Consider the following 24,356-nt stretch of genomic DNA (forward strand, 5'->3'; position numbering starts at 1 on the left):
TGGGTGCTGCAGGGGTGACAGTGGCCTTCATTCTGAAGCTGATCCATCTGAAGCACAGGTTCTCAAAGTGTAGCCCTGGACCATCTACATCAGCATCACCTGGGAGCTTGTGGGAGATGCACGGTCCCAGATCCTGCCCTGGATACGCTGAATCCAAACACTGCCGGTGCCCAACAACCTGTGACCTCGCCAGCACACTCAGATACACACTCAGATTTGCAAACCCCTGGACCAAAGCTCCATCCAAGGGTTTAAATTCTGGAAGTCCACAGAGGTTTCATTGTGAAGTGTTTTCTAGTCCACTCTTCAAAACCAAACCTGTGGACAGGTCCTGCATGAGATGTTCTCGTTGCATGGGATACTGAACTCCGTTACACAGGGTTGCCATTTGGCTTGGATTTGGGTCCCTATGCCCTGTGCTGGGCCTGGACTTGGTGGGCATTCCTAAGGCCTATTGAGTGCAAGAACAAGGACATTTTAAGATCATGTCTGTGCATGTAGGTGGCACACGTGTGCCTATATTTATTCCTGTGGTGGATGACCAAAGCTTGTAATTATTTCCTGAAATTTTCCAGGATGACAAAATTTGCCCCCAAGATGCGCAGCAGCCCCAGACACTGCCTGGGTGTGGAGACTATATAGCTTTTCAATACAGCCTGTGGGAAACGCCCGCTGTTCCCCACACAGCCATTACAGTGACCACACATGATAAGATGAATGATCCAGAGACCCCATCCATTTTATTTGGCGATGATAAAGAGAAGGAGACTCAATACATAGGTCCTGCTCTTGGTGTCCTTTGTACTCAGGCTTTCTGTCACTCTATTAGATTAAAAAGCACGTGCTCAGGTGGCCTGGCCTGCTTGATGGCACGCTTAGCCCCTCCCATGAGTCTTTCTCCTCATAATGAGCTGAGACAGCTTTCAAAACAGAACAGATGCCCATGGAGTTAGGGGGCTTGGGGGATCTCTGTGTTTTCCTGGAAAGGCTGAATCTAAAGTCCCATGGCCCACAGTCTAAAGTTGTTAAAGGGGCACTGTAGGTGGCAAGTGAGTTATTTAAACAAAGCACCGCAGGACTCTGGGTCAGGGAGGCAATCATAAAGAACCACACCTTGGCCCTGGCGGGTTTGGCTCAGTGATTAGAGCATCAGCCCACAGACTGAAGGGTCCTGGGTTCGATTCCAACCAAGGGCATGTACCTTGGTTGCAGGCTCCATCCCCCGCCCCAAATGGGGCATGTGGGGCAGGCAACCAATCGATATGTCCCTCTCACATCGATGTTTCTCTCTTCTCCACTCTCTCTTTCTCACTCTTTCTCACTCTTTCTGAAAAGCAATGGGAAAAAAAAAAATCCTTGGGTGAAGGTTAAAAAACCAGCAAACAAGAAGCACACCGTTGGGATAAACCGTGATTTTAGAGGAACACCTTTCCCCCAACCTTCTTGCCTCTCTTTGCTGTGCTGAAGGGTTTCCATCAAGCTGAGAAGATGCCGTTCTGAGAATCACCAGCATTAGTTGTAGCGATGCAACCTTTTTGTTATTATGAATTGGACTTTTTCTTCTCTTTTTCTCTTTTTTCCTTCAGAGGACATCCCTCCGCCTTCCCCCCCACCCCTGCTCACTTTCTAACGCTTTTGTTTGCACCTTTGTTTGCCCTTTTTCATCATTCTTGAACCCAAGACTTTCCCTGCAGTGGGTATGGGCTTCCGTCTGACATGATCCACTTTCTAGCGTGGTTGGGTAATTTGTATTTTGATAGTACGAGCCAGATGTCGTCGCATTAGTACTTCGTCCAGACGTATATGATTTTCATTCATTTTAATGAGGACTTTGTTGTTGTTTTGAATGCCTGTTGAGTAGGCTTAACCAAAGGTCAAGCTCACCTCTTCACGGAACATCTTTCCTACTTCACCCAGAATTAGTTAATTTTTCCCTCTGATCCTGTTGCATTACAGCTCTCAATGTGAGAAATTAATTTATTTCTTCTACTAGACTCTTTCTTTCTTTGTGGTAGCCTCTGTGTTTTTATATCCTGCCTGTCTCCTAAATATGTCTGTCCTAGTTATCTATTGCTATGTAACCAACAACCCCAAAACGTTGAGGTTTAAAACGACTTTGATTTTTCTCACAATTCTGTGGGTCAGAAATTTAGAAAGGACACAGCTGGATGGGTCAGCTCCAGCTCCTGTGGTGTCGGCTGGAGCTGGAAGATCCATTTCCAAGGCAGCTTCTTCATTCACATGTCCGGATCTTGGTGCTCTGTGCCTGTCACTCTCCACAAGGCATCTGACCCTGCAGGGCCTCTCCATGTGGCGTGGGCTTGGCACCACTTCAAGATACCAGACTTCTTACAGGGCAGTTCAAGACTCCAAGAGCTAGTGTGCAAGGTGGAATCTGAAAAACTCATGGTCTAGCCTTGGAAGTCTCAAAAGTGACATTTTAGTCACATTCTACTGGTCAAGCAAGTCAGTGAGGCCAGCCCAGTTCCAAGGAGATGCATCATAAAGCATCTGCAGCCATCTTTAATCTACCACGATGACGATGCTGGTGACGAGTGCACTTAACATTTACAACTCAGTCTCCCATGCTGCTTAGTATAGAGAAGTAGAAACTTTAAATATTCCGCCAGTTGTCAAAATGTGGCAGATGACAAATGCAGTTTTTTGCTTGGAAACTATAGACACCATGTAAATAAATCAAATTAGTTTTGAGACATTCCAGGAGTAAAAATTATTTATCACCTGTTTAATTTCTCATTTATCTATTATATTAAAAAAAAGATACATCAGAACTTATCCACGTGTGTGTATGTCCACCACTAAGAGGACACGAGTAAAAGTGCCTAATGTATTCCTTGCACAAACTCATCGATATTAAGTAAATATAAATATCAAAATGAGTGTTAGTACTCACCTAAAACTATAATAAAAATGAACTCAATTTAATCTTAGTTTTTGAAAAGAGGCATAAAAGTTATGATCCCTGTCTCAAAGGGCTTACAGTGCAGCTGGAGAAGACTATTAATATTCATAAAACTCTTAACTTCAATTGAAAGCATTATAATTAATTGTTAAAATATAAGACACTTTCGCCCAGTCAGCATGGCTCAGTGAGTGTTGACCTGTAAACCAGAAGGTCACAGTTCGATTCCCTGTCAGGGCACATGCCCAGGTTGCAGGCTCGATCCCCAGTAGGGGGCGTGCAGGAGGCAGCTGATTAATGACTCCCCCATCACTGATGTTTCTCTCTCTCTCTCTCCCTCTTTTTTCCTCTCTCTGAAATCAATTAAGACATATTAAAATAATAATAATAAAAAATAATAATCACTATTTGGTAATCACCACTGAAATAATAGTTTTAAGCTAAAAATTATAGACACTAAAATTAATGAATAAAAATGTGGATATTCAGATATGTGCACAGACTGAAAAACTTTGCATATTTACATCATTTTAAAGTAACTTTCTGGAAGATATTTACTGATTACAAAGGGAAATTGATAACTTTTTAGTAGAGAAATCTGACAGATCCTAACCTAACCAAGTGATAGAAGTTAACATACTAGTAATGGGATGAATCGGTAGCATGTGCCTCATGATATTATGTACTGAGAAGGACACAACATTACTGCTATAGTATTCTTGCCAAAAATACTTAATCTAACCATAAAGAAACATCAAACTCAAATTAAAGGAAATTCTACAAAATAACCAGCCTGTACTCTTGCACAAATGTCAAGGTCATGAAAGACCAAGGAACGCTTCATCTCACGGGATACTACAGAGAAATGATGACTACATGCGGCCCTGGGGATCTGGATCAGCACCTGGGCTCGATAAGAACATTAGAGGGATAACGGGGAAACCTGAGCAAGGTCTGTAGAGAGCAGGTGTGGAATCATAGTTAATGTCTTGTATTTGATAACTACATATTTTGGTTATGTAAGAAAATGTATTTTTTAGAAAACACACTTCGCAATATTAAGGGGTAAAGGGACATCATGTCTGTACCTCACAATGTTCTTGACTTTTGTAAAATGTCTCGGGTTCTAGACAGGTATAAAACCAATGATAAAGCAGGAGCGGTGAAACAGGTAACCCTTGGGGTGTCGGAGTGAAGGGAGTCGGGAAATTCTTTGTAATGGTTTCAAACTCCTTTTGCACATCTGAAATGACTTTTTAAAATTTAGATATATCCCCCCATTTGAGTATTAGGTTCAGATCTGAGCCAGACCACAACAAAATTGGTAGAATACCGGAGGCCAAGGGGGAAGTGAAGCATGTCCCAGGCTAGGGGGGCAGATGGAGGGTGCAGCCTGGGGACAAGAACTGGACCTTCAGAGAGAGGTGGGTGGGGCCTGACGTGACAGATGGCATGTGCCCCACGCAGCAAAAAGATGTACAAAAAGAGCTTGAAACCATTATAAAGATGAAATCAGAAGCATATTTAGATCCCTAAATCGGGAGTCACGGGGAAACCGCGCAGAGCGGGAGATCCTCTGCTGTGGACTCGGTCTGGCACAGGTCTTGCTTGCTGCAGAATAAAAACAGGACACAGACCCACTGCTGTGCTCACATGAGCGCTCTAATTGCATCCCCTGGGCGTGCTGGTTTAGTAACATCCTTAATCACGCTGGAGAAGACCTGTGTTGTCATTTCCATAACTCTCAGTAGTGACACCTGCATTTTCTCTGTCCCTCCCTGCCTTATCCTGTCCCATTCCTACAATACAAATGTTCACTGTCTCTTTAAATCACATTTAATTAAGGGGTTTCATTTCTTGCTTTCCCCCCCTGTTGTCTCATGCCGGTAGCAGGTTAATCCTGAATTTCTAATAAATGCAAATGGATTAAAGAAAATCACGAATTCAAGATTATTTTAACTTCACTGGCATAATTGTTAATATCTCCCTTGTCCCCTAGGATGTGTAGGATTATATCAATTAGATTGGTCTCTGTAACTGAGCACATTAGCCGTAAATGTGACTATTGTGTCTTCACCAGCACCCTTTAGGTATTTAATTTACTTGTCTGTAATAGATTGTCAGAGCTGTAAATGTGAGGCAAGCAACGTAAACGGTGTAATGACGGTAATTATCCGAGCCGATCGAAGGTAGTGTTATTGCGATGTGATATTGTGGGTAGGAGCAAGATACAGACATCTCATGTTAATTCTCATTTTCAGCTTTATTTCCTTGCCTATTTTCCCCAAGACATTTAAAGTGAAAACAATGTAAACCTGCATTGCCATTCTCTCCTTTTTCCCCTCCCATTACCCTTCATGCCGTCGCCTTCCTAAAACAAGCAGACTTCCAAAAGCTACATTTCTCTTCAGAAAGCAGAAGGTTTATAGAATCGGAATTCCAGCGCTTTCCCTGGTATCGCGGTGTCAGAATATTTGAACTGGAAGTGACCTTGTAGATTGGCGAGGTTGTTTCCTTTGTCCATCAGCTGAGGAACTGTAAAGCCAGCAAGGCCGAATGAGGTCCTGAAGGTTGCACGAGCCGGTACTGCGAGGTAAACGGCAGTGGAAGGAAACAAACCTGGGCCCAGCCCGCCGCCTGGAGAGTAAGGAAAGCAGAGGCTATAGCAGCCGCGGGTGCAGGGCAGCTTCAGTGTGACAGCCGGAGCAGTCCTGAAGGAAACAGCAACGGGCCAGAAAAGCTTTTGGTCTAGCTTTTTAAAATAAAGCCAGAGGTGGGGGTGAAGAGAAACAGCGGTCTGTGCATAACCAACCCTTTAAAAGTTCAGAGGATCGGCGTGAAGGTAGGGGCATCGGGCTGTGTGGCCGGTGGCCGTCCTTGAGGGGAATGGAAAAACATGGCAAAGTCTCATCTCAGGGACAGAAATGTCAGGGGTGCTGCTGAAACAGGGATTTGAGCCCAGAGGGACGAGATCAAAGCCCAGGATTAGAACTGAAACCTGAAGAAGAAACAAGTTTAAATCCTGGTCCTCAAACTATGAGTAAGGCCCAGAGGATCTAGGGCAAGAACACAACCAAACAGATCCCTCAGCACGTTGCCTCAGCTCTCGTGTCCCGTCTTAGTTCAGTCACCTCACCCGAGTTTCACTGCTGAGCTGCAAACTGGCCTAAATCTGAAACTTATGATACATCTGCCAAAAAACTCCCCCCCAAAAAAAAAACACACACAAAAAGCCACACATTCAAATCATCAGGAACACAAAACCACGCATAACCACACCTCCTGTGTTCCCAGAAAGCAGTACAACTTCAAAGCCCTGTAGGTAGAAAAATAAATACCAGATACTCACAGAACTGTGGCTATGAGCTCGCACGTCCTGGAGGGTGGCAGCAGAGGGTGTGGGGAACGCAGTCCCGGAGGAGAGGGTCCCACAGCACGTGCTCAGCCCTGACACAGGTGGAGACGGCCGGTTCCCAGGGTGGCTCTGGGCATGGCTCGCAAGTGTTCGGGGCTGAGGTGGCTGGGTCAGGGAGGGGGTGTTTGGGGAGCAAAGAGAAAAAGGGAGGTGCTGTTTGGAAATGTGGTTGTGAAGGCAAAAAGGGAGAAGGAAGGGAGGGAAGGGTGAGTTGATAGCATGAAAGACAAAGGAACTGTTCCAGATTAAAGGATCCTGGGTGAATGACACATAGATGCAATGCATGACCCTGGATGGGACTCTGAACAGGAAGAAATGGGCTATAATGACATTTCTGGGACAATGGATGAAATTGAAATGAGGATTATAGATTTGATTGTGACACCGTGTTAATGTTGTATTTCCTGAATTTGGAAACTAAGCTGTGGTGATATAGGAGAGTGTCTTTGTCATGAGGAAGCACACGGGCATTTAAGGTAAAGAGCAGCATGTCTGTAATGTACCCTCCAGTTGCAGGGAAACCTGACGGAACGAGAGTGAGCTAGCACATGTAGCACAAGGTGACAGCTGGTGACCCTGGGGGGGGGGGGTAGCACTTCATAGTATTCTTGCAGATCATTTGTACCTTTTAAATTATCTCCAAATACAATTTTTTTTAAATAATTGGTAGGAAGAAACTATAAAGGAAAATTGTTGATCTATGTACCACCTAAAAATTAAACCATAATTTTGAAAGAATTGTTTCAGAGCGCTACATTTCCCTGCCCCCCAAAATGTCCAGGAGGTTGCAGGGAAGGGGTTGGCAGAGCCACACTTGCTTCGGGGAGGGGCGAGTGGTCACTGTCCCAACCATGGGAAGGGTTAACTGGCACAATTCGGAATTCAGGTTGGGGCCAGCAGTGACGGGAGTGGACCCGGGTCACTGGATGCAGAGGCTCCTATGCCACCCCGTCATGCTCCTCTGGAAACTAACATGCTTATTATGATTACTTTTTCCCTTATTATTCCCCGTAGCAACCTAGGAACCATATTTAACCTGGTACCTTACAGTAATCAATATAGCATTCAGATAGCCACGTGGCTCCGAGGAGCAGAAAAGCCGTTATTCTGAAGTGAGAGAGACAGGGAGAAGGACTCTTAAGTATAATCTAATTCTTAAATTTCTCATTATATTCTTATGTTCAAATATCGATTAACCAGAAAAACAGCATGCATAGTTTGCATTCGGAATTGTGTTTCTGTGCGTCTGCCTGAGGTTCTTCTCCGTGGCCTACACAAATCCTGCGCGGTGAAGCTGTGACAGGTCTTAAGGAAGTGGCTTAAGACATTCCTACAATTACATTTTCATGGAACGAAATAAACGTCGTAATCTTTTTATAGAACACTCTCACTTCAGGCCGTGATCTGATTCCTACCTGTCCAGAATATCAAGTCCCTCGTTCCTTTCGGTAGTAATGTATTTCTGTGAAACAGGGTAAGACAGAAGCCATCCCTGAGATATTTATAATAGTACTTAAAGCGAACTTGTCAGAGGCTCTTCTCAAAGGTTGCCTTGGATCCTGAGGAGGTGTGCTCAGTAACTGTACTGACTGTGTTGTCACATCATACAGCGCTGCGTTGATTGATTTGTATTGTTTTTGTACCTTGCTGCAGGCAGAGAACTCGGCACTGGCTTTGGAAAATGAGAACCAAAGGGAGCAATATGAGAGATGCCTGGACGAGGTGAGTGGAGTGGGGAGCTCCTCCCTGTGGGCCGCGCTGTCCAGAATTTCCTCGGTTGGGTCTTAATGCGTGTTTTTCCTCCAAGGAAGGTTGTGACCGTGCACACGGAGCAGGACGGTCCCAGTCCCTCCCCGTCGCCCCCCTCCTCCCCCTGTCCCTGTCCCATTCCACAGGCAGCTGTGAATTCCCTCCCGTATCGTTTGCTGTTCTTGGGGCACGGCTGGGGTGCGCTTTGCCGGGTGACGAATTCCCCTGTCCAGCAAGTGCGACGCCAGCCCGCGTCTCCTCTGCGACGGGACGTCATTCCTGAAAACGCTAAACCCGGTGACAGACGGGGCGGGGCGATGCGCCCCTTGTCAGCCAGAGCGAAAAATCAGCAGGTGGAGAGCAAGCCAGGAAGAGAGGGAAGCGAGGATCGAGGAGGACAGGACCCACGATGAGGAAACCTGAGAAGCATTACTTGATGATAATGAAGAGATGGAGGCAGCGGCGGTGGGCGGCTCAGAATTCCCAGAGCCGGGGGAACTGAACTGCGCGGGGCCTCGTCTCCGTCTCCCCGGAGCCGCCCCCCACCCGCCGGCAGGGAGCCTGTCGTCTGTCCTGCCGTCCATCCGGCCCAGACTGGCCATTCGCAGGGCCCACTAGCTCTCGTCTGGACTCTGCTGGTGACTGGAGTTATTAATTTAATGGGAAGACTTTCTTCGTTGTCTGCCCAGTACCATAAAACTTGCACGTATCCTTCTAGTGGATTCAGTTTGAGAGTTGTTACGCTATAGCTGACACAGATGTTAAAATAAGAAAACAGCCTTCAACTGGGTTCCATTACCTCGTCCTTGGGAACTAGCAATAGAGCGTCAGTCTTTTTCTCCCCACTCAGGACTGGGAAAACCTTTCCCAACAAAAATCCTCTTGACCCTTCTTTCTGCTTTCCTCCCCTGACGGTCCCCCACCCCATAAGGCTATGGGTTACACTATAGAGAACACAGGCACCTGTGGGTCACACTATAGAGAACACAGGCACCTGTGGGTCACACTATAGAGAACGCAGGCACCTATGGGTCACACTATAGAGAACACAGGCACCTGCGGGTCACACTATAGAGAACGCAGGCACCTGCGGGTCACACTATAGAGAACGCAGGCACCTGCGGGTTACACTATAGAGAACACAGGCACCTGTGGGTCACACTATAGAGAACGCAGGCACCTGTGGGTCACACTATAGAGAACGCAGGCACCTGCGGGTCACACTATAGAGAACGCAGGCACCTGCGGGTCACACTATAGAGAACGCAGGCACCTGCGGGTCACACTATAGAGAACGCAGGCACCTGCGGGTCACACTATAGAGAACGCAGGCACCTGCGGGTCACACTATAGAGAACGCAGGCACCTGCGGGTCACACTATAGAGAACGCAGGCACCTGCGGGTCACACTATAGAGAACGCAGGCACCTGCGGGTCACACTATAGAGAACACAGGCACCTGTGGGTCACACTATAGAGAACGCAGGCACCTGCGGGTCACACTATAGAGAACACAGGCACCTGCGGGTTACACTATAGAGAACACAGGCACCTATGGGTTACACTATAGAGAACACAGGCACCTATGGGTCACACTATAGAGAACACAGGCACCTGCGGGTCACACTATAGAGAACGCAGGCACCTGCGGGTCACACTATAGAGAACGCAGGCACCTGCGGGTTACACTATAGAGAACACAGGCACCTGTGGGTCACACTATAGAGAACGCAGGCACCTGTGGGTCACACTATAGAGAACGCAGGCACCTGCGGGTCACACTATAGAGAACGCAGGCACCTGCGGGTCACACTATAGAGAACGCAGGCACCTGCGGGTCACACTATAGAGAACGCAGGCACCTGCGGGTCACACTATAGAGAACGCAGGCACCTGCGGGTCACACTATAGAGAACGCAGGCACCTGCGGGTCACACTATAGAGAACGCAGGCACCTGCGGGTCACACTATAGAGAACGCAGGCACCTGCGGGTCACACTATAGAGAACGCAGGCACCTGCGGGTCACACTATAGAGAACGCAGGCACCTGCGGGTCACACTATAGAGAACGCAGGCACCTGCGGGTCACACTATAGAGAACGCAGGCACCTGCGGGTCACACTATAGAGAACGCAGGCACCTGCGGGTCACACTATAGAGAACGCAGGCACCTGCGGGTCACACTATAGAGAACGCAGGCACCTGCGGGTCACACTATAGAGAACGCAGGCACCTGCGGGTTACACTATAGAGAACGCAGGCACCTATGGGTTACACTATAGAGAACGCAGGCACCTATGGGTTACACTATAGAGAACGCAGGCATCTATGGGTTACACTATAGAGAACGCAGGCACCTGCGGGTCACACTATAGAGAACGCAGGCACCTATGGGTTACACTATAGAGAACGCAGGCACCTGCGGGTTACACTATAGAGAACGCAGGCATCTATGGGTTACACTATAGAGAACGCAGGCACCTATGGGTTACACTATAGAGAACACAGGCACCTGTGGGTCACACTATAGAGAACGCAGGCACCTGTGGGTTACACTATAGAGAACACAGGCACCTGCGGGTTACACTATAGAGAACACAGGCACCTGCGGGTCACACTATAGAGAACGCAGGCACCTGCGGGTCACACTATAGAGAACGCAGGCACCTGTGGGTCACACTATAGAGAACGCAGGCACCTATGGGTCACACTATAGAGAACGCAGGCACCTGTGGGTCACACTATAGAGAACGCAGGCACCTGTGGGTCACACTATAGAGAACGCAGGCACCTGCGGGTCACACTATAGAGAACGCAGGCACCTGTGGGTTACACTATAGAGAACGCAGGCACCTGTGGGTCACACTATAGAGAACGCAGGCACCTGTGGGTTACACTATAGAGAACGCAGGCACCTGCGGGTCACACTATAGAGAACGCAGGCACCTGCGGGTTACACTATAGAGAACGCAGGCACCTGCGGGTTACACTATAGAGAACGCAGGCACCTGCGGGTTACACTATAGAGAACGCAGGCACCTGCGGGTTACACTATAGAGAACGCAGGCACCTGCGGGTTACACTATAGAGAACGCAGGCACCTGCGGGTCACACTATAGAGAACGCAGGCACCTGCGGGTCACACTATAGAGAACGCAGGCACCTGCGGGTCACACTATAGAGAACGCAGGCACCTATGGGTTACACTATAGAGAACGCAGGCACCTGCGGGTTACACTATAGAGAACGCAGGCATCTATGGGTTACACTATAGAGAACGCAGGCATCTATGGGTTACACTATAGAGAACGCAGGCACCTGCGGGTTACACTATAGAGAACGCAGGCACCTGCGGGTTACACTATAGAGAACGCAGGCACCTGTGGGTTACACTATAGAGAACGCAGGCACCTGCGGGTTACACTATAGAGAACGCAGGCACCTGTGGGTCACACTATAGAGAACGCAGGCACCTGCGGGTCACACTATAGAGAACGCAGGCACCTGCGGGTCACACTATAGAGAACGCAGGCACCTATGGGTCACACTATAGAGAACGCAGGCACCTGTGGGTCACACTATAGAGAACGCAGGCACCTGTGGGTTACACTATAGAGAACGCAGGCACCTGCGGGTCACACTATAGAGAACGCAGGCACCTGTGGGTTACACTATAGAGAACGCAGGCACCTGTGGGTCACACTATAGAGAACGCAGGCACCTGTGGGTTACACTATAGAGAACGCAGGCACCTGCGGGTTACACTATAGAGAACGCAGGCACCTGCGGGTTACACTATAGAGAACGCAGGCACCTGCGGGTTACACTATAGAGAACGCAGGCACCTGCGGGTTACACTATAGAGAACACAGGCACCTGCGGGTTACACTATAGAGAACGCAGGCACCTGCGGGTTACACTATAGAGAACGCAGGCACCTGCGGGTTACACTATAGAGAACGCAGGCACCTGCGGGTCACACTATAGAGAACGCAGGCACCTGCGGGTCACACTATAGAGAACGCAGGCACCTGCGGGTCACACTATAGAGAACGCAGGCACCTGCGGGTCACACTATAGAGAACGCAGGCACCTGTGGGTCACACTATAGAGAACGCAGGCACCTATGGGTCACACTATAGAGAACGCAGGCACCTGTGGGTCACACTATAGAGAACGCAGGCACCTGTGGGTTACACTATAGAGAACGCAGGCACCTGCGGGTCACACTATAGAGAACGCAGGCACCTGTGGGTTACACTATAGAGAACGCAGGCACCTGTGGGTCACACTATAGAGAACGCAGGCACCTGTGGGTTACACTATAGAGAACGCAGGCACCTGCGGGTTACACTATAGAGAACGCAGGCACCTGCGGGTTACACTATAGAGAACGCAGGCACCTGCGGGTTACACTATAGAGAACACAGGCACCTGCGGGTTACACTATAGAGAACACAGGCACCTGCGGGTTACACTATAGAGAACGCAGGCACCTGCGGGTCACACTATAGAGAACGCAGGCACCTGCGGGTCACACTATAGAGAACGCAGGCACCTGCGGGTCACACTATAGAGAACGCAGGCACCTGCGGGTCACACTATAGAGAACGCAGGCACCTGCGGGTCACACTATAGAGAACGCAGGCACCTATGGGTCACACTATAGAGAACGCAGGCACCTGCGGGTCACACTATAGAGAACGCAGGCACCTATGGGTCACACTATAGAGAACGCAGGCACCTGTGGGTCACACTATAGAGAACGCAGGCACCTATGGGTTACACTATAGAGAACACAGGCACCTGTGGGTCACACTATAGAGAACGCAGGCACCTGCGGGTTACACTATAGAGAACACAGGCACCTGCGGGTTACACTATAGAGAACGCAGGCACCTGCGGGTTACACTATAGAGAACGCAGGCACCTGCGGGTTACACTATAGAGAACGCAGGCACCTGTGGGTCACACTATAGAGAACACAGGCACCTGCGGGTTACACTATAGAGAACGCAGGCACCTGCGGGTCACACTATAGAGAACGCAGGCACCTGCGGGTCACACTATAGAGAACGCAGGCACCTGCGGGTTACACTATAGAGAACACAGGCACCTATGGGTTACACTATAGAGAACGCAGGCACCTGCGGGTCACACTATAGAGAACGCAGGCACCTGCGGGTCACACTATAGAGAACGCAGGCACCTGCGGGTTACACTATAGAGAACACAGGCACCTATGGGTTACACTATAGAGAACGCAGGCACCTGTGGGTCACACTATAGAGAACGCAGGCACCTGCGGGTTACACTATAGAGAACGCAGGCACCTGCGGGTTACACTATAGAGAACGCAGGCACCTGCGGGTTACACTATAGAGAACACAGGCACCTATGGGTTACACTATAGAGAACGCAGGCACCTATGGGTCACACTATAGAGAACGCAGGCACCTGCGGGTCACACTATAGAGAACGCAGGCACCTATGGGTTACACTATAGAGAACACAGGCACCTGTGGGTCACACTATAGAGAACGCAGGCACCTGTGGGTTACACTATAGAGAACGCAGGCACCTGCGGGTTACACTATAGAGAACGCAGGCACCTGCGGGTTACACTATAGAGAACGCAGGCACCTGTGGGTTACACTATAGAGAACGCAGGCACCTGCGGGTTACACTACAGAGAACGCAGGCACCTGCGGGTTACACTATAGAGAACGCAGGCACCTGCGGGTTACACTATAGAGAACGCAGGCACCTGCGGGTTACACTATAGAGAACGCAGGCACCTGCGGGTTACACTATAGAGAACACAGGCACCTGCGGGTTACACTATAGAGAACGCAGGCACCTGTGGGTCACACTATAGAGAACACAGGCACCTGCGGGTTACACTATAGAGAACGCAGGCACCTGTGGGTCACACTATAGAGAACACAGGCACCTGTGGGTTACACTATAGAGAACACAGGCACCTGTGGGTTACACTATAGAGAACGCAGGCACCTATGGGTTACACTGTAGAGAACACAGGCTCAAACCCCTGTTCTGACATGGCCACTGCCATACACCTCTCATCCCTTCAAACTGGGAGTGCCCCCCCCCCCCGGAGTTCCCTTGTGCTCGGTGTTTTCCTGCACCAGCGATTCTTGAAGGGTCAGCCCTGGACCAGCAGCATCAGCCTCACTGGGGAACTTGTTGGAAATCCAAATTCTCAGGCCCCAGACCTACAGAATCAGAGAGGCTGGCAGGTGATGTGTGTCAGCAAGCCCAGGTGACAGGAAAGCACCCCGACGGTGTGAGAACTGCTGTCCTCACAGCCCAGGCCACTTAGCATCACATTTACTATATGCGGTGAAGACCCCTCAGAATGTCCCCAGAAAAATGTTTGATCATTTAATATTTAATATTTTAATTGTTTAATATGTCCAGCCATATACATATATATATATCAGTTACTCAAAGTGGTGTCTGCATTTCTCTGCCCTGTCAGGACTTTAAAAGTCTCAACAATCTTTACAATGTCCAAAGATGAAGTTGACATAAAAGAGAAAATGATAACTCAGAGTCTAGTAAGACCAGTTTAGCGCTTCTCACCCCTGTTCCCCAGGTTCTGGTCCAACCAAAGTATAGGGCAAGAAAGACCAAATAAATCCAAGGATATTTAAAGGAACAAATATTGCCCTTGGGTCTTATGTATTGATCAGCAAAGTTTTACTTTAACCTCCTGCACAGGAATTTCCAATGAGACTTAATCTGTAGTCAGAAGTCAAATTTATGTGAATCACACCACAGTAACGTCTTCTTTGTCCCAAGTCTTGCAGAAGTCCCCCCTCCCCATCAATCAAATGCACAGCGTTTCTTTAAGGAAACTTGTGCTCTGTTTTCCTTGTGTTTATGATGCATGCACTCTGAAGGTTTCATCAGAATGTGTTGGGCAAAACGTAAGTTTTCACCCACAGAATCATTTCATGTGAAGTTTCCACCGAAGACAAAATTTTTTAGAGGGAATGCTCCTCTGTTCTTAATTGCAAACATTAACTATAGCCAAAGAGGTGATTTGCAACCAAGAAACACCTTTGAGCAATACAAATATTTTGTATTCCTGAATGCTGGCCCCTGATTACACATGCCAGTTGTTTTGTAACTAATTGCATGCGGGCAGACGATCCGTTTCCATGCATTGTAAGAGAACACTCTCAAAGGGATACTTGAGTGTAGTAATAATGCCAACTGGAAATTCTTTCCAAGGCTGTTTATACTAATTAGACAAACTAACAAGGTAAGGTCTCCTGTAAGTTATTTCCTTGCTGCTGAGTTTCAGAAAACATGCGCAGGTGGATAAAACATAAATTCTAAATGTTCTTCAATCCATTTTGTGCTGCTTGTTATTTCCTGGGAAATGAAAGAATACATTGAGGATTTGGGGAAAACCCAGGAGTCTGAACTTCCTTCCCTCTGTGTGTTCTAATGAAAGGGGGTGTTTATTCAGAAGGAAATAGACCCACATCCATGGACACACACACACACACACACGCACACAACACAGACACACACACATACACGGGCTTGCTCAGGCACATGCACACAGATGCATACATACATACATACACGCACATGGGCTTGCTCAGGCACATGCACATAGATGCATACACACACACACGAGCTTGCTCAGGTACATGCACAGATGCACACACACACGCACACGGGCTTGCTCAGGCACATGCACACAGATGCACACACAAGCTTGCTAGGTAGGCACAGGCACACACACGCACACGGGCTTGCTCAGGCACATGCACACATATGCATACACACACACATGGGCTTGCTCATGCACATGGAAACAGAGGCACACACACCAGTGTACTCTCATGTTTCGCCACCTCACCATCACCTCTGCTGCAGCCTGGCTCCTCATCTCGTCACCTTGCAACCAAAGGCAAAACCGAGGATTGATTCTTGACTTCCCTTGGGGGATCAGGTTGTAATCTCTGAGTCTAATGTCTTTGTCCAGCTCTTTGACAGACAAGTTTACCGGCAAGCAGTGAACTGCTGTTTATTCTCAGTATCGCCTTGAACAGTTCATTCCCATATAGAGAAGTGTAATGACACATATAAAATAAGTAAAATAGCATCTCCTGAAACCGCTGCCTTGCATTTAGATGGGTTCAGTTGTGTCCTGCAGATCTTTATTGGGAGCCAACCTCACCCAGGCCCTAGGAGCTCAAGGTGCCTCCGGCCTAGCAGAAGTGACGGGCGGGAGGCGGGTAGTGACAAAGGAATGATGTGAGGGGGACTCACGGGGAAATGAGATGCACTGGGGACTTGAAGAACACACAGCCCAGTCACTGGGGGCAGGAGGAGCGGTGGGTGTTGGGTGGGCTGTGTGGGGCAGAACTGAAAGGAATCTTTAGCAGAGGAAGCTGGAGCAGGCGACATTTAGGATCTAGAAGGCATGTGGTTCTCACCCTTACCTGCCCATTGGACTGCCTGGGGAGCTTTAAGGTATTGCTGTCTGAACCCCACCTCAGAGACTGATCTGACTGGCCTGGAGTGCAGCCTGGCATTAGAACTTTGTATAGTACCCGGGGGGGTTAAAATGTTCAGCCGCAATTAGGAACCACCCCCTTATGCTCTCTGAATGCTGTCCCTTAGGGAGCGCTTTTAGAAAGTTTCCATGGTGAAAGCTTCACTGCACTTGGATGTGATGGAAGAATAGCAGACCGTGTGGAAGCTGTGGGTTTCCAGTTCCTCACCAGTGTCTGAGTGAGCGAACATAAACCCACCTCAGCGCTGCTCCCCCCGTGTGTTCTGGGCCCCTTCTCTGTCTAGAGGGTGTGCGGCGACTGCTACAAATACGGGTCCTCAGACCTCACTCCGCCCATCTCAAGCAGAAGGAGGGGTGCGGGAACTGGCAATGTCAGCAAACTTCCCAGGAGAGGCTTTTGCACACACAAGTTGAAGAGCCGGCCCTCCCTTCGGACCGTTCGTGTTGGCCAGAGTTCCGCGCAGTCGATGAGGGGGCCGCAGGGGGCTTCTCCCTGGTCTCTGTGCTCTACACGGCAGAGCACAAGGGCATGAAAACTAGACCTTTGGATGCAGTTCAGAAAAGGAAGAAAGCTCCAGAATGTCTTTTAAACCAAGGCTAAATAAGGCAGAAGTAGGTTGTTAAGAACAGTTCCAAACTTCCTCTCTGATTCCTGTCCTGTGTGCCAAGACTGGGTTGTGGCATCATTATCTTGGCCTTCTCGTGGCACATCCCACATCTAGACCGTGTGTAATATTTAAAGTCAGTGTCTTGATGGAGGTAGATGGAAGATGATCCTGCTTATGGCTCTCACATGCGTCAGATGCTCATTTCATGAAAGGATCATGACATCAGATGATCTACTTCTTGTGCCCGCCCCAGACTCTAAGCCCTGTGAGGCAGCACCTATGTTCTAGTCACCATCTTTTCTCCAAGACCCAGCATGACTCTTGGCTCATGGCACTGAAGGCATGTTTGTTGAATGACTAAATGAATGAATGGAGATTACCAGCTGCAAATTAATTTCCACATCAGTTTTCCCTGGAATACCACATATATGTTTAAATGAATTTCTCTCACTCCCAGTATTTTACAGGATTTTTTTACAGGATAAATAAATAATATAAGAGCTTACTGATTTATATTTACACATTTATGTTACATACACACGTCATCCCTTTACAGATAAAACCCCTTATTCTCAAACCGTTCTTTCCTAAGTGCTTGCCTGAAAATGCACTTTATTCCCTGAAGTTGGAGTGATGTCATGCACATTCACCATTTACGGGGTGACTCCTTTATGTCAGGACTGTCGGGACGGATTCTCTGGTTATGTCCATCGCCCCCAGCAGCCGCCCTCCCACCGTGCATGTCAGTAGATCATCAACATCAACATAGGCAGGGTTTGAACCCAAAGCTTCCTTATGATTCGGCGCAATGCTCCTCAGGACAGTAAACAAGCTAAAAAGCATGGAAGCCTCCTGCAAAGCACATTTTCCAGAACATGTGCTTTTCCAACCAATTATTACATTACCTCGCTGGCTTGACCATGGCTCTGTGTGATAGACCGGCAGGTGCAAAGATGAAGGCGAGACCACCAGGCGGAGGAGAGGACTGTCGAAGCGCGGGCCTTCCCAGTTCCTCACGCCTCCCGACCCCCAGCGCCGGGCTTTCTTCGGAAGGGGTGAGAATCAGTCCCTTCTCTGTCAGCCTCAGGGACTGTTTTTCAGTAAAGTGGCTGACAACCGCACAGCCCTGCCTCTTCCTCCCTCTGCCCACCCCGTTCAGGCCGATGCTAGGAAGAATCCTGACCCCCGGGAGCCTGACAGGGGGCAAAGACCTGTGTGCGTCCAGCCAGGTGTCAGAGGAGCTGGCTTGTCTGAGAATTAACTTTGGTACATTGTTCCTGATTCAAGCTGCATGAATAGTTCGGTTCTCCTGTGTGTTTTTTATTTGCCAAGAATAAAATAGATGATGTATAGTTTGATTTTAAATTCTCAGTTACTTACAAATTGGAATGAATGTTAAAAACGGAAAGATTTCCAAGATTATGCTATTGGTCAATTTGTGTGGGCTAAATAACATTTATCACCGTTGTGATCATGTATAAATTAAATGATAAAAGAAAAAGAAAAGGTACCAGAGAGGACAGGAGAGATGGACCTGGGGCCTCTCCTCAGCATCTCCTTCTCACCTAGAGCCCTGCTTGTCTCCTGGAGCAGAGCGCGGTGGTCTCCACAGAGAATCTGAGGGAGGTTGTAAGAGGCCAGGGGCTTTGGGACTGTCAGCTCTGCTCAGTGTGTCTCATCCCCCCGCCCCTGGCCCAGCCTAGCTGCTGTTTGTTTCTCCTTTCTTCACAGGAGAAAGCTGTCAGGTGACACTGAAAGTTATTTGTTCTCAGTAGTTGAGCCTGTGGGTACGTGATTATTTGCAGCCCACGCACTGAAAGTATAATTCTAGGATGAGAACCGGCCTGTTGCAGGCATCACCTTGTGACCTATTAGAGGTCTCAGGCTCCAGGCACCTTCTGCTGATGTGTCAGGGAAGCTTAGGTGTTGAAAGTAGTGACAAAACCGAGGCCCTGTCTTTATAAACAGTACCCAGGAAAGCCATCCTACAACCTGCCTGCTCTCTGCAAAGAACCTGTGAGTCCTGGGTGATAAAACCCCATGTCAGTAAGTAAAGAAATAATGCATCTGTGTGTCTTTGTTCAGTTTTTAGGTAGAGCAAACAATTGTCCTAAGTACATGGCAGGAGGAACTGAGTCGGGGATAGAGTCTGTTGAGCCTGTAGGCAGGATACTTGATTGCAAAGGCACGGATTCGCTCCTGCAGCTGGTACAGTTAGGACACTCATTCACGTCTCCTGGTAAATCATGTGGAGAGCTGTTTTATGTGGCCACTGTTCCACAGACTGGTTTAAATTAGGGACCAATTTGGTGCAGAAAAGAAAATATTGATATTGGGTAGTTTTATGAGAATATAAATCAAATCCAAAGTTTGAGATCCAAAAGAATTCAATTATTGATGGTCTGAATTAACTTTGGTACATTGTTCCTGATTCAAGCTACATGAATAGTTCAGTTCTCCTGTGTGTTTTTTATTTGCCAAGAATAAAATAGATGATGTATAGTTTGATTTTAAATTCTCAGTTACTTACAAATTGGAATGAATGTTTAAAACCCAAAAGATTTCCAAGATTATGCTATTGGTCAATTTGTGTGGGCTAAATAACATTTATCGCCATTGTGATCATGTATAAATTAAATGATAAAAGAAAAAGAAAAGGTACCAGTTAAGGAAAATATCATTTATTTTGGTCTATCACAGTTCCTTTAACTTGGTCTGCACTTAAAAAAACAAAAAAACCTAAGAATACATTTTCTTCAAAATTATAGTTTCAATAAAAGACTTTTCCTCTTAATGTCAAAAATATAAATTTGGAAAGGATTCTGATAGAAAAAAATCCCTCTGGTGCATACAATTCAATTAATCAATTCTAGGTCATCTGATTCTAGTCATTTACTGCTGGGGTGTGATTGCCTCCTAACCATGAACTGATGGCAGCCTATATTTCAATATTCTGTGAGAATTACTGGTATCAAGCTGTTGTTAAGGGCGTGCAGTTCTATCAGTATTGCGCCAGGAAACAAGCTCCCTGAAAGATTCTTACCACAATCTGTCCCACTCTCCTAGACAGGAATGCAAGCACACATAGTTTAGCATCACCAAAATAAATTTGTTATCAAGAGAAAAAGATGAAAGTGCCTCCCTCCACCTTTGGTTGAATGTGAGAATTATGATTACATGCTTATTACCCTGTGTTTTAATTGTGTTCTTGCCGGCTTCCTACCAGCTGTGCGCCCTCTGAAACCAGGGGACACATCCCAGCCATCTAGCTTTGCAAACGCTCTACCAACTTATATTGAACAAATGAAGGATGAAATGAATGAACAGAAGTACCTTATAGCGAGGATAGTGAAATATTCTGACTTGATCTTTCATGTTGTCAGTTTCAGTTATCACACTAAATGTTTATGTATTGGCTGAAAAATATCACATAATTTACCTGTCCACCTTAGTTTTATCAATAGTAGCCATACTGGGTACAAAGCTTCAAGGTTATGGTGAAATTTAGTAAGTGATTTTTTTGTGAAGTGCTTTTGAAATCTGCAGGTGAAAAAGAAATTTTAGTATAGGTAGATGTAGAAATTGTGAGTGGTTATCTGGGGAAAATACCAGACCCTTGACATACCAGGGACATGTTATTGGTTTTACATGTAGCCCTGAGCTGGAACTGTGTCACATGGACACCTCTAAGCCAGTCATTATAAGGGAATGGGTTTACTAAGATTGACTTAGATTAATCAAGTCACTTTCTTGGACTAAGAAAGGCCCAATTTCTCCCACTGTCCCAAACTGCCTGATACCCGAAGAAAATTAGAGTTCTGTTGATATATTATCAAGAATTATATTTGATTTTATATTGGAAGTAACTCAGAATAACAGTGGCTATTTTCTTTCCCTCTCACATAGAAGTTCAGAGATAGACAGTGCCCCTCCATGCGTCAAGATCAGACTTGTTTTATTTTTCTGCCCAACTATATTTAATATGTGATTTCCATGGTCTAGGTGGCTGATGAAGCTCCAGCCATCACTTTCCTATCCCAGACAGGAAAAAGAGGAAGAAAGGTGACCCCCCCCATCTTCTTAGAGACTTCCTATAAGCCCAAGAAAATAGTCTTTTGATAACTCATTGGCCAGAAGTTTGTCTGAGAGTGACAGTTACAAAGGGGGCTGGGAAATGTAGTTTGATGTGTCCGGTCAAAAAATCAGGGTTTATTAGTTAGGAAGAAGGGGAAATGGATACTGGAGTAAACAATTACCGGATTATTACAGATACAACAACAATAAGATAGCATAAATGAGACACGGGGGAGGAAAGCAGAACATGCAGGAAACAGTGAGGCGACCGTCTTCCCCACCATCAGCTTCTCTCTGCTGCAAGTCATCTCACGCAGTGAAACAGCCTAACAGCAAAACAATAGAAAGGAGAGGCAAAGGACGTGGTAAATCAGCAAAGTGTGGAAGCTGTGTACAGATAATTAGGATCGTGTGTTGCACTATATCATTTTTCAGCCTTGTTGTAGTACTTTACATAGGGAAGGATATTATTTTTCCAAATACGGGAATGTGGAAGTCAAGGTATGAATGATCTGTCCAGAATAACTGTCTTAATTAGCAACAAGGTCACCTTTGGAAAATACAAAATATTACCTGGAAGGAGAGGCTTATTCTGAGCAGAATCATGTCCCCTAGAAGTGGAGGGCAGAGGCAAATGAGGAGCTAATTAGCCACAGTAAGCTGTGGGGAACGTATTGGTAAATTATAGTCTATGCGTGTAAAGCCTCATGATTATCCTGACAGCTCTTTTCTTTATTTTTTAAAGGTAGCCAACCAAGTTGTTCAAGCTCTACTCACTCAAAAGGTAGGTCACTTTCTGGCTCTGTTATTTTCAAAGTACCTATGTGAATAGATGGGAACTGGTATTGTCAAATCAGGAGATTGTGATTGATAGATGCAATACTTTTCTCCTTACTCACTTAGGTTAAAATTGTGTGTGTATTAGATGGTGTATGAAGTAACATCAGTGACCGACGGAGTCATAAAATTCAAACTCTTGTTAAAGTAATAGAAAGCCTTTTGAAGATGAAAGATTTCCATGAACCCAGATGAGTAGCAAACCTATCGGTTTTACTTAGCAAATGCAAACATTGAATAGGTTGGTGGATTCCTCCAATTCCTGTAAAATGAGTAGCCTCTAACAGACACCATTAACGGAAGCCAGACATTTAGCAGGAGATCTTTGAGGTTATGGAAGTTGTCTAGTTTCTCTGGGCCTTAGTGCCTCTTCTGTAGAATGGGGATAGCAATGCCCACCTCCCAGAATCGCTGTGGTCCCTCTACGAAAGGAGGCATGCAGAGCAGTTCCTGTTGTGGTGGAAATATAGAATAAATGGCAGTGTTATTGTAGACTTGAAAGTTGCTAACAAGAGATCTCATTCTCACCACACACACACACATACACATACAACATACATACACACACAGAGTTAACTATGTGAGGTGATGGATGTGTTTATTATCTTGATATTGGTAATCATTCCACAATGTAATGTATGTCAAATCACCACATTGTACATTTTGAATTATACAATTATATTTGTCAATTATCCCTTGATCAAGTTAGGGGAAAAGCAAATGGTAATTTCTGAGCATGAAATTTCTATATCTCCATCTTTGCTATCTCCCTACCCTACCTTCAGATAATGATATGTTATTGGGTCAATATAAATAATTACCCAAATTTGGCTGGTGAATTGTATTGATCCTTTCCCATCTCTTTCCATAATGTTTCTCAGAGGCTAGATTCTAGGTCCTTCACATTTTGTTTATTCTGTCACTTCTCCGTGAGATGGAGATTTCCTCTATAAAAGGAAATTTAGATCATGTGGCTTATTCAGGAGGGTGTGGCTAATGAGAGCAAAATAATTTATGACCTTTTGTGTTTTAGTTGGAAATAATTATATTAGGAGTTGACCACTTCTCATGGATAATTTAAATAAATATTATTTAAATTTACACTACAGAGGCATGATGATAATGTTTTTGTTAGACTTTCTCCCCCAACTACCTCTGTCAAAATATCATGTTTTCTGCTACAAGCAAAAACTGCTTCAGGTTTTATTAACATCACATAATGTAATGAGATGTGAGTATACTTATGGAAAGTTAGAATTAGGTTCCACTTTGAGCTACAGAGATCTGAAATAACAGTGGCTTAAATAAGCTAAAATGTTATTTCTTTCTCACATCTAAATCCACAGGTAGGCAGTATAGGGCCGGTATGGTGACACTGCCCCATGAAGTCCATGGGGTCCCTGGCTTCTATCTTGTTGTTCAATGAGATTTGGCCTCCATTTCCAAGGTCACTTCATGGTCCAAAGTAGCTGCTCTAGCTCCAGTCATCACATCCACATTCCATCCATCAGGAAGGAAGAAAAGCTGAAGAAAATGCAAAGGGTAAAGGGCATACACCAGCTGTCTTTTAAGAGAAACTTTCAAAAGCTTTCCTATCTCCCTACCGTGCACCTCCTTGAACGGACCTTAGTCACAGAGCCACATATAAGGAAGCTGGTGATGAACACTTTATTCTGGGAATGTGCCCAGCTAAAAACTTAATGACATCTTACTGTCGAAGAAGGGGACAAACAGATGTTGAAGAAGAGTGTACACTTTCTGTCACAACATATATGAATGCCTTTCCTTTTTCAAAGGCTTAATTTCTCATTGGCTTCCCTCCTAGTGGAAACTCTATGCTCATTTAACTACAGACCCAAGACCTGAAGGGAGCACCTTTTGCAGCTCCGTGTACCTTTGGAGACTTCTCACACCTGTCCTTTCTAATGGTGCCTCAGGAAAGGAACAAGGAAACTGGTACAGTGGGACTCTTCAGGTCAGCCACAAAAAATAGCTGCAGAAATGCAGGTAGTAACTAGTACACAGATTAGTCTGCCTGGTACGGTTAGCAGTGAGGCCCAGAAGGACGCGTTGCTGTGTGCCTCAGGGATTCAATCCCGCAGCAGGAGAGCTGGGCTCCCTGGGGTTCCAAAAGAATCATGTTCCGTAGGAACGTGTGCCTCCCGGTTTTATAGGGTGTTAAAATTGCT

The 24,356-nt window shown here is 46.5% G+C and overlaps 1 protein-coding gene across 7 annotated transcripts in view; it reads left to right on the forward strand.

The window, feature by feature from the left end:
* NCKAP5 (NCK associated protein 5) overlaps positions 1–24,356 on the forward strand; it is an 883,253-nt gene that overhangs the window by 686,169 nt on the left and 172,728 nt on the right. For all 7 annotated transcript variants that reach the window (XM_087819892.1, XM_087819896.1, XM_087819894.1 and 4 more), the window contains 2 exons: positions 7,992–8,060; positions 22,076–22,114. In XM_087819892.1, coding sequence (XP_087676018.1) covers positions 7,992–8,060; positions 22,076–22,114 — 108 coding nt within the window. The remainder of the gene's footprint in view (positions 1–7,991; positions 8,061–22,075; positions 22,115–24,356) is intronic.

This window comes from Miniopterus natalensis, chromosome 8, assembly GCF_054644295.1.
Source record: "Miniopterus natalensis isolate mMinNat1 chromosome 8, mMinNat1.hap1, whole genome shotgun sequence".
In the NCBI taxonomy this organism is placed as follows: Eukaryota; Metazoa; Chordata; class Mammalia; order Chiroptera; family Miniopteridae; genus Miniopterus; species Miniopterus natalensis.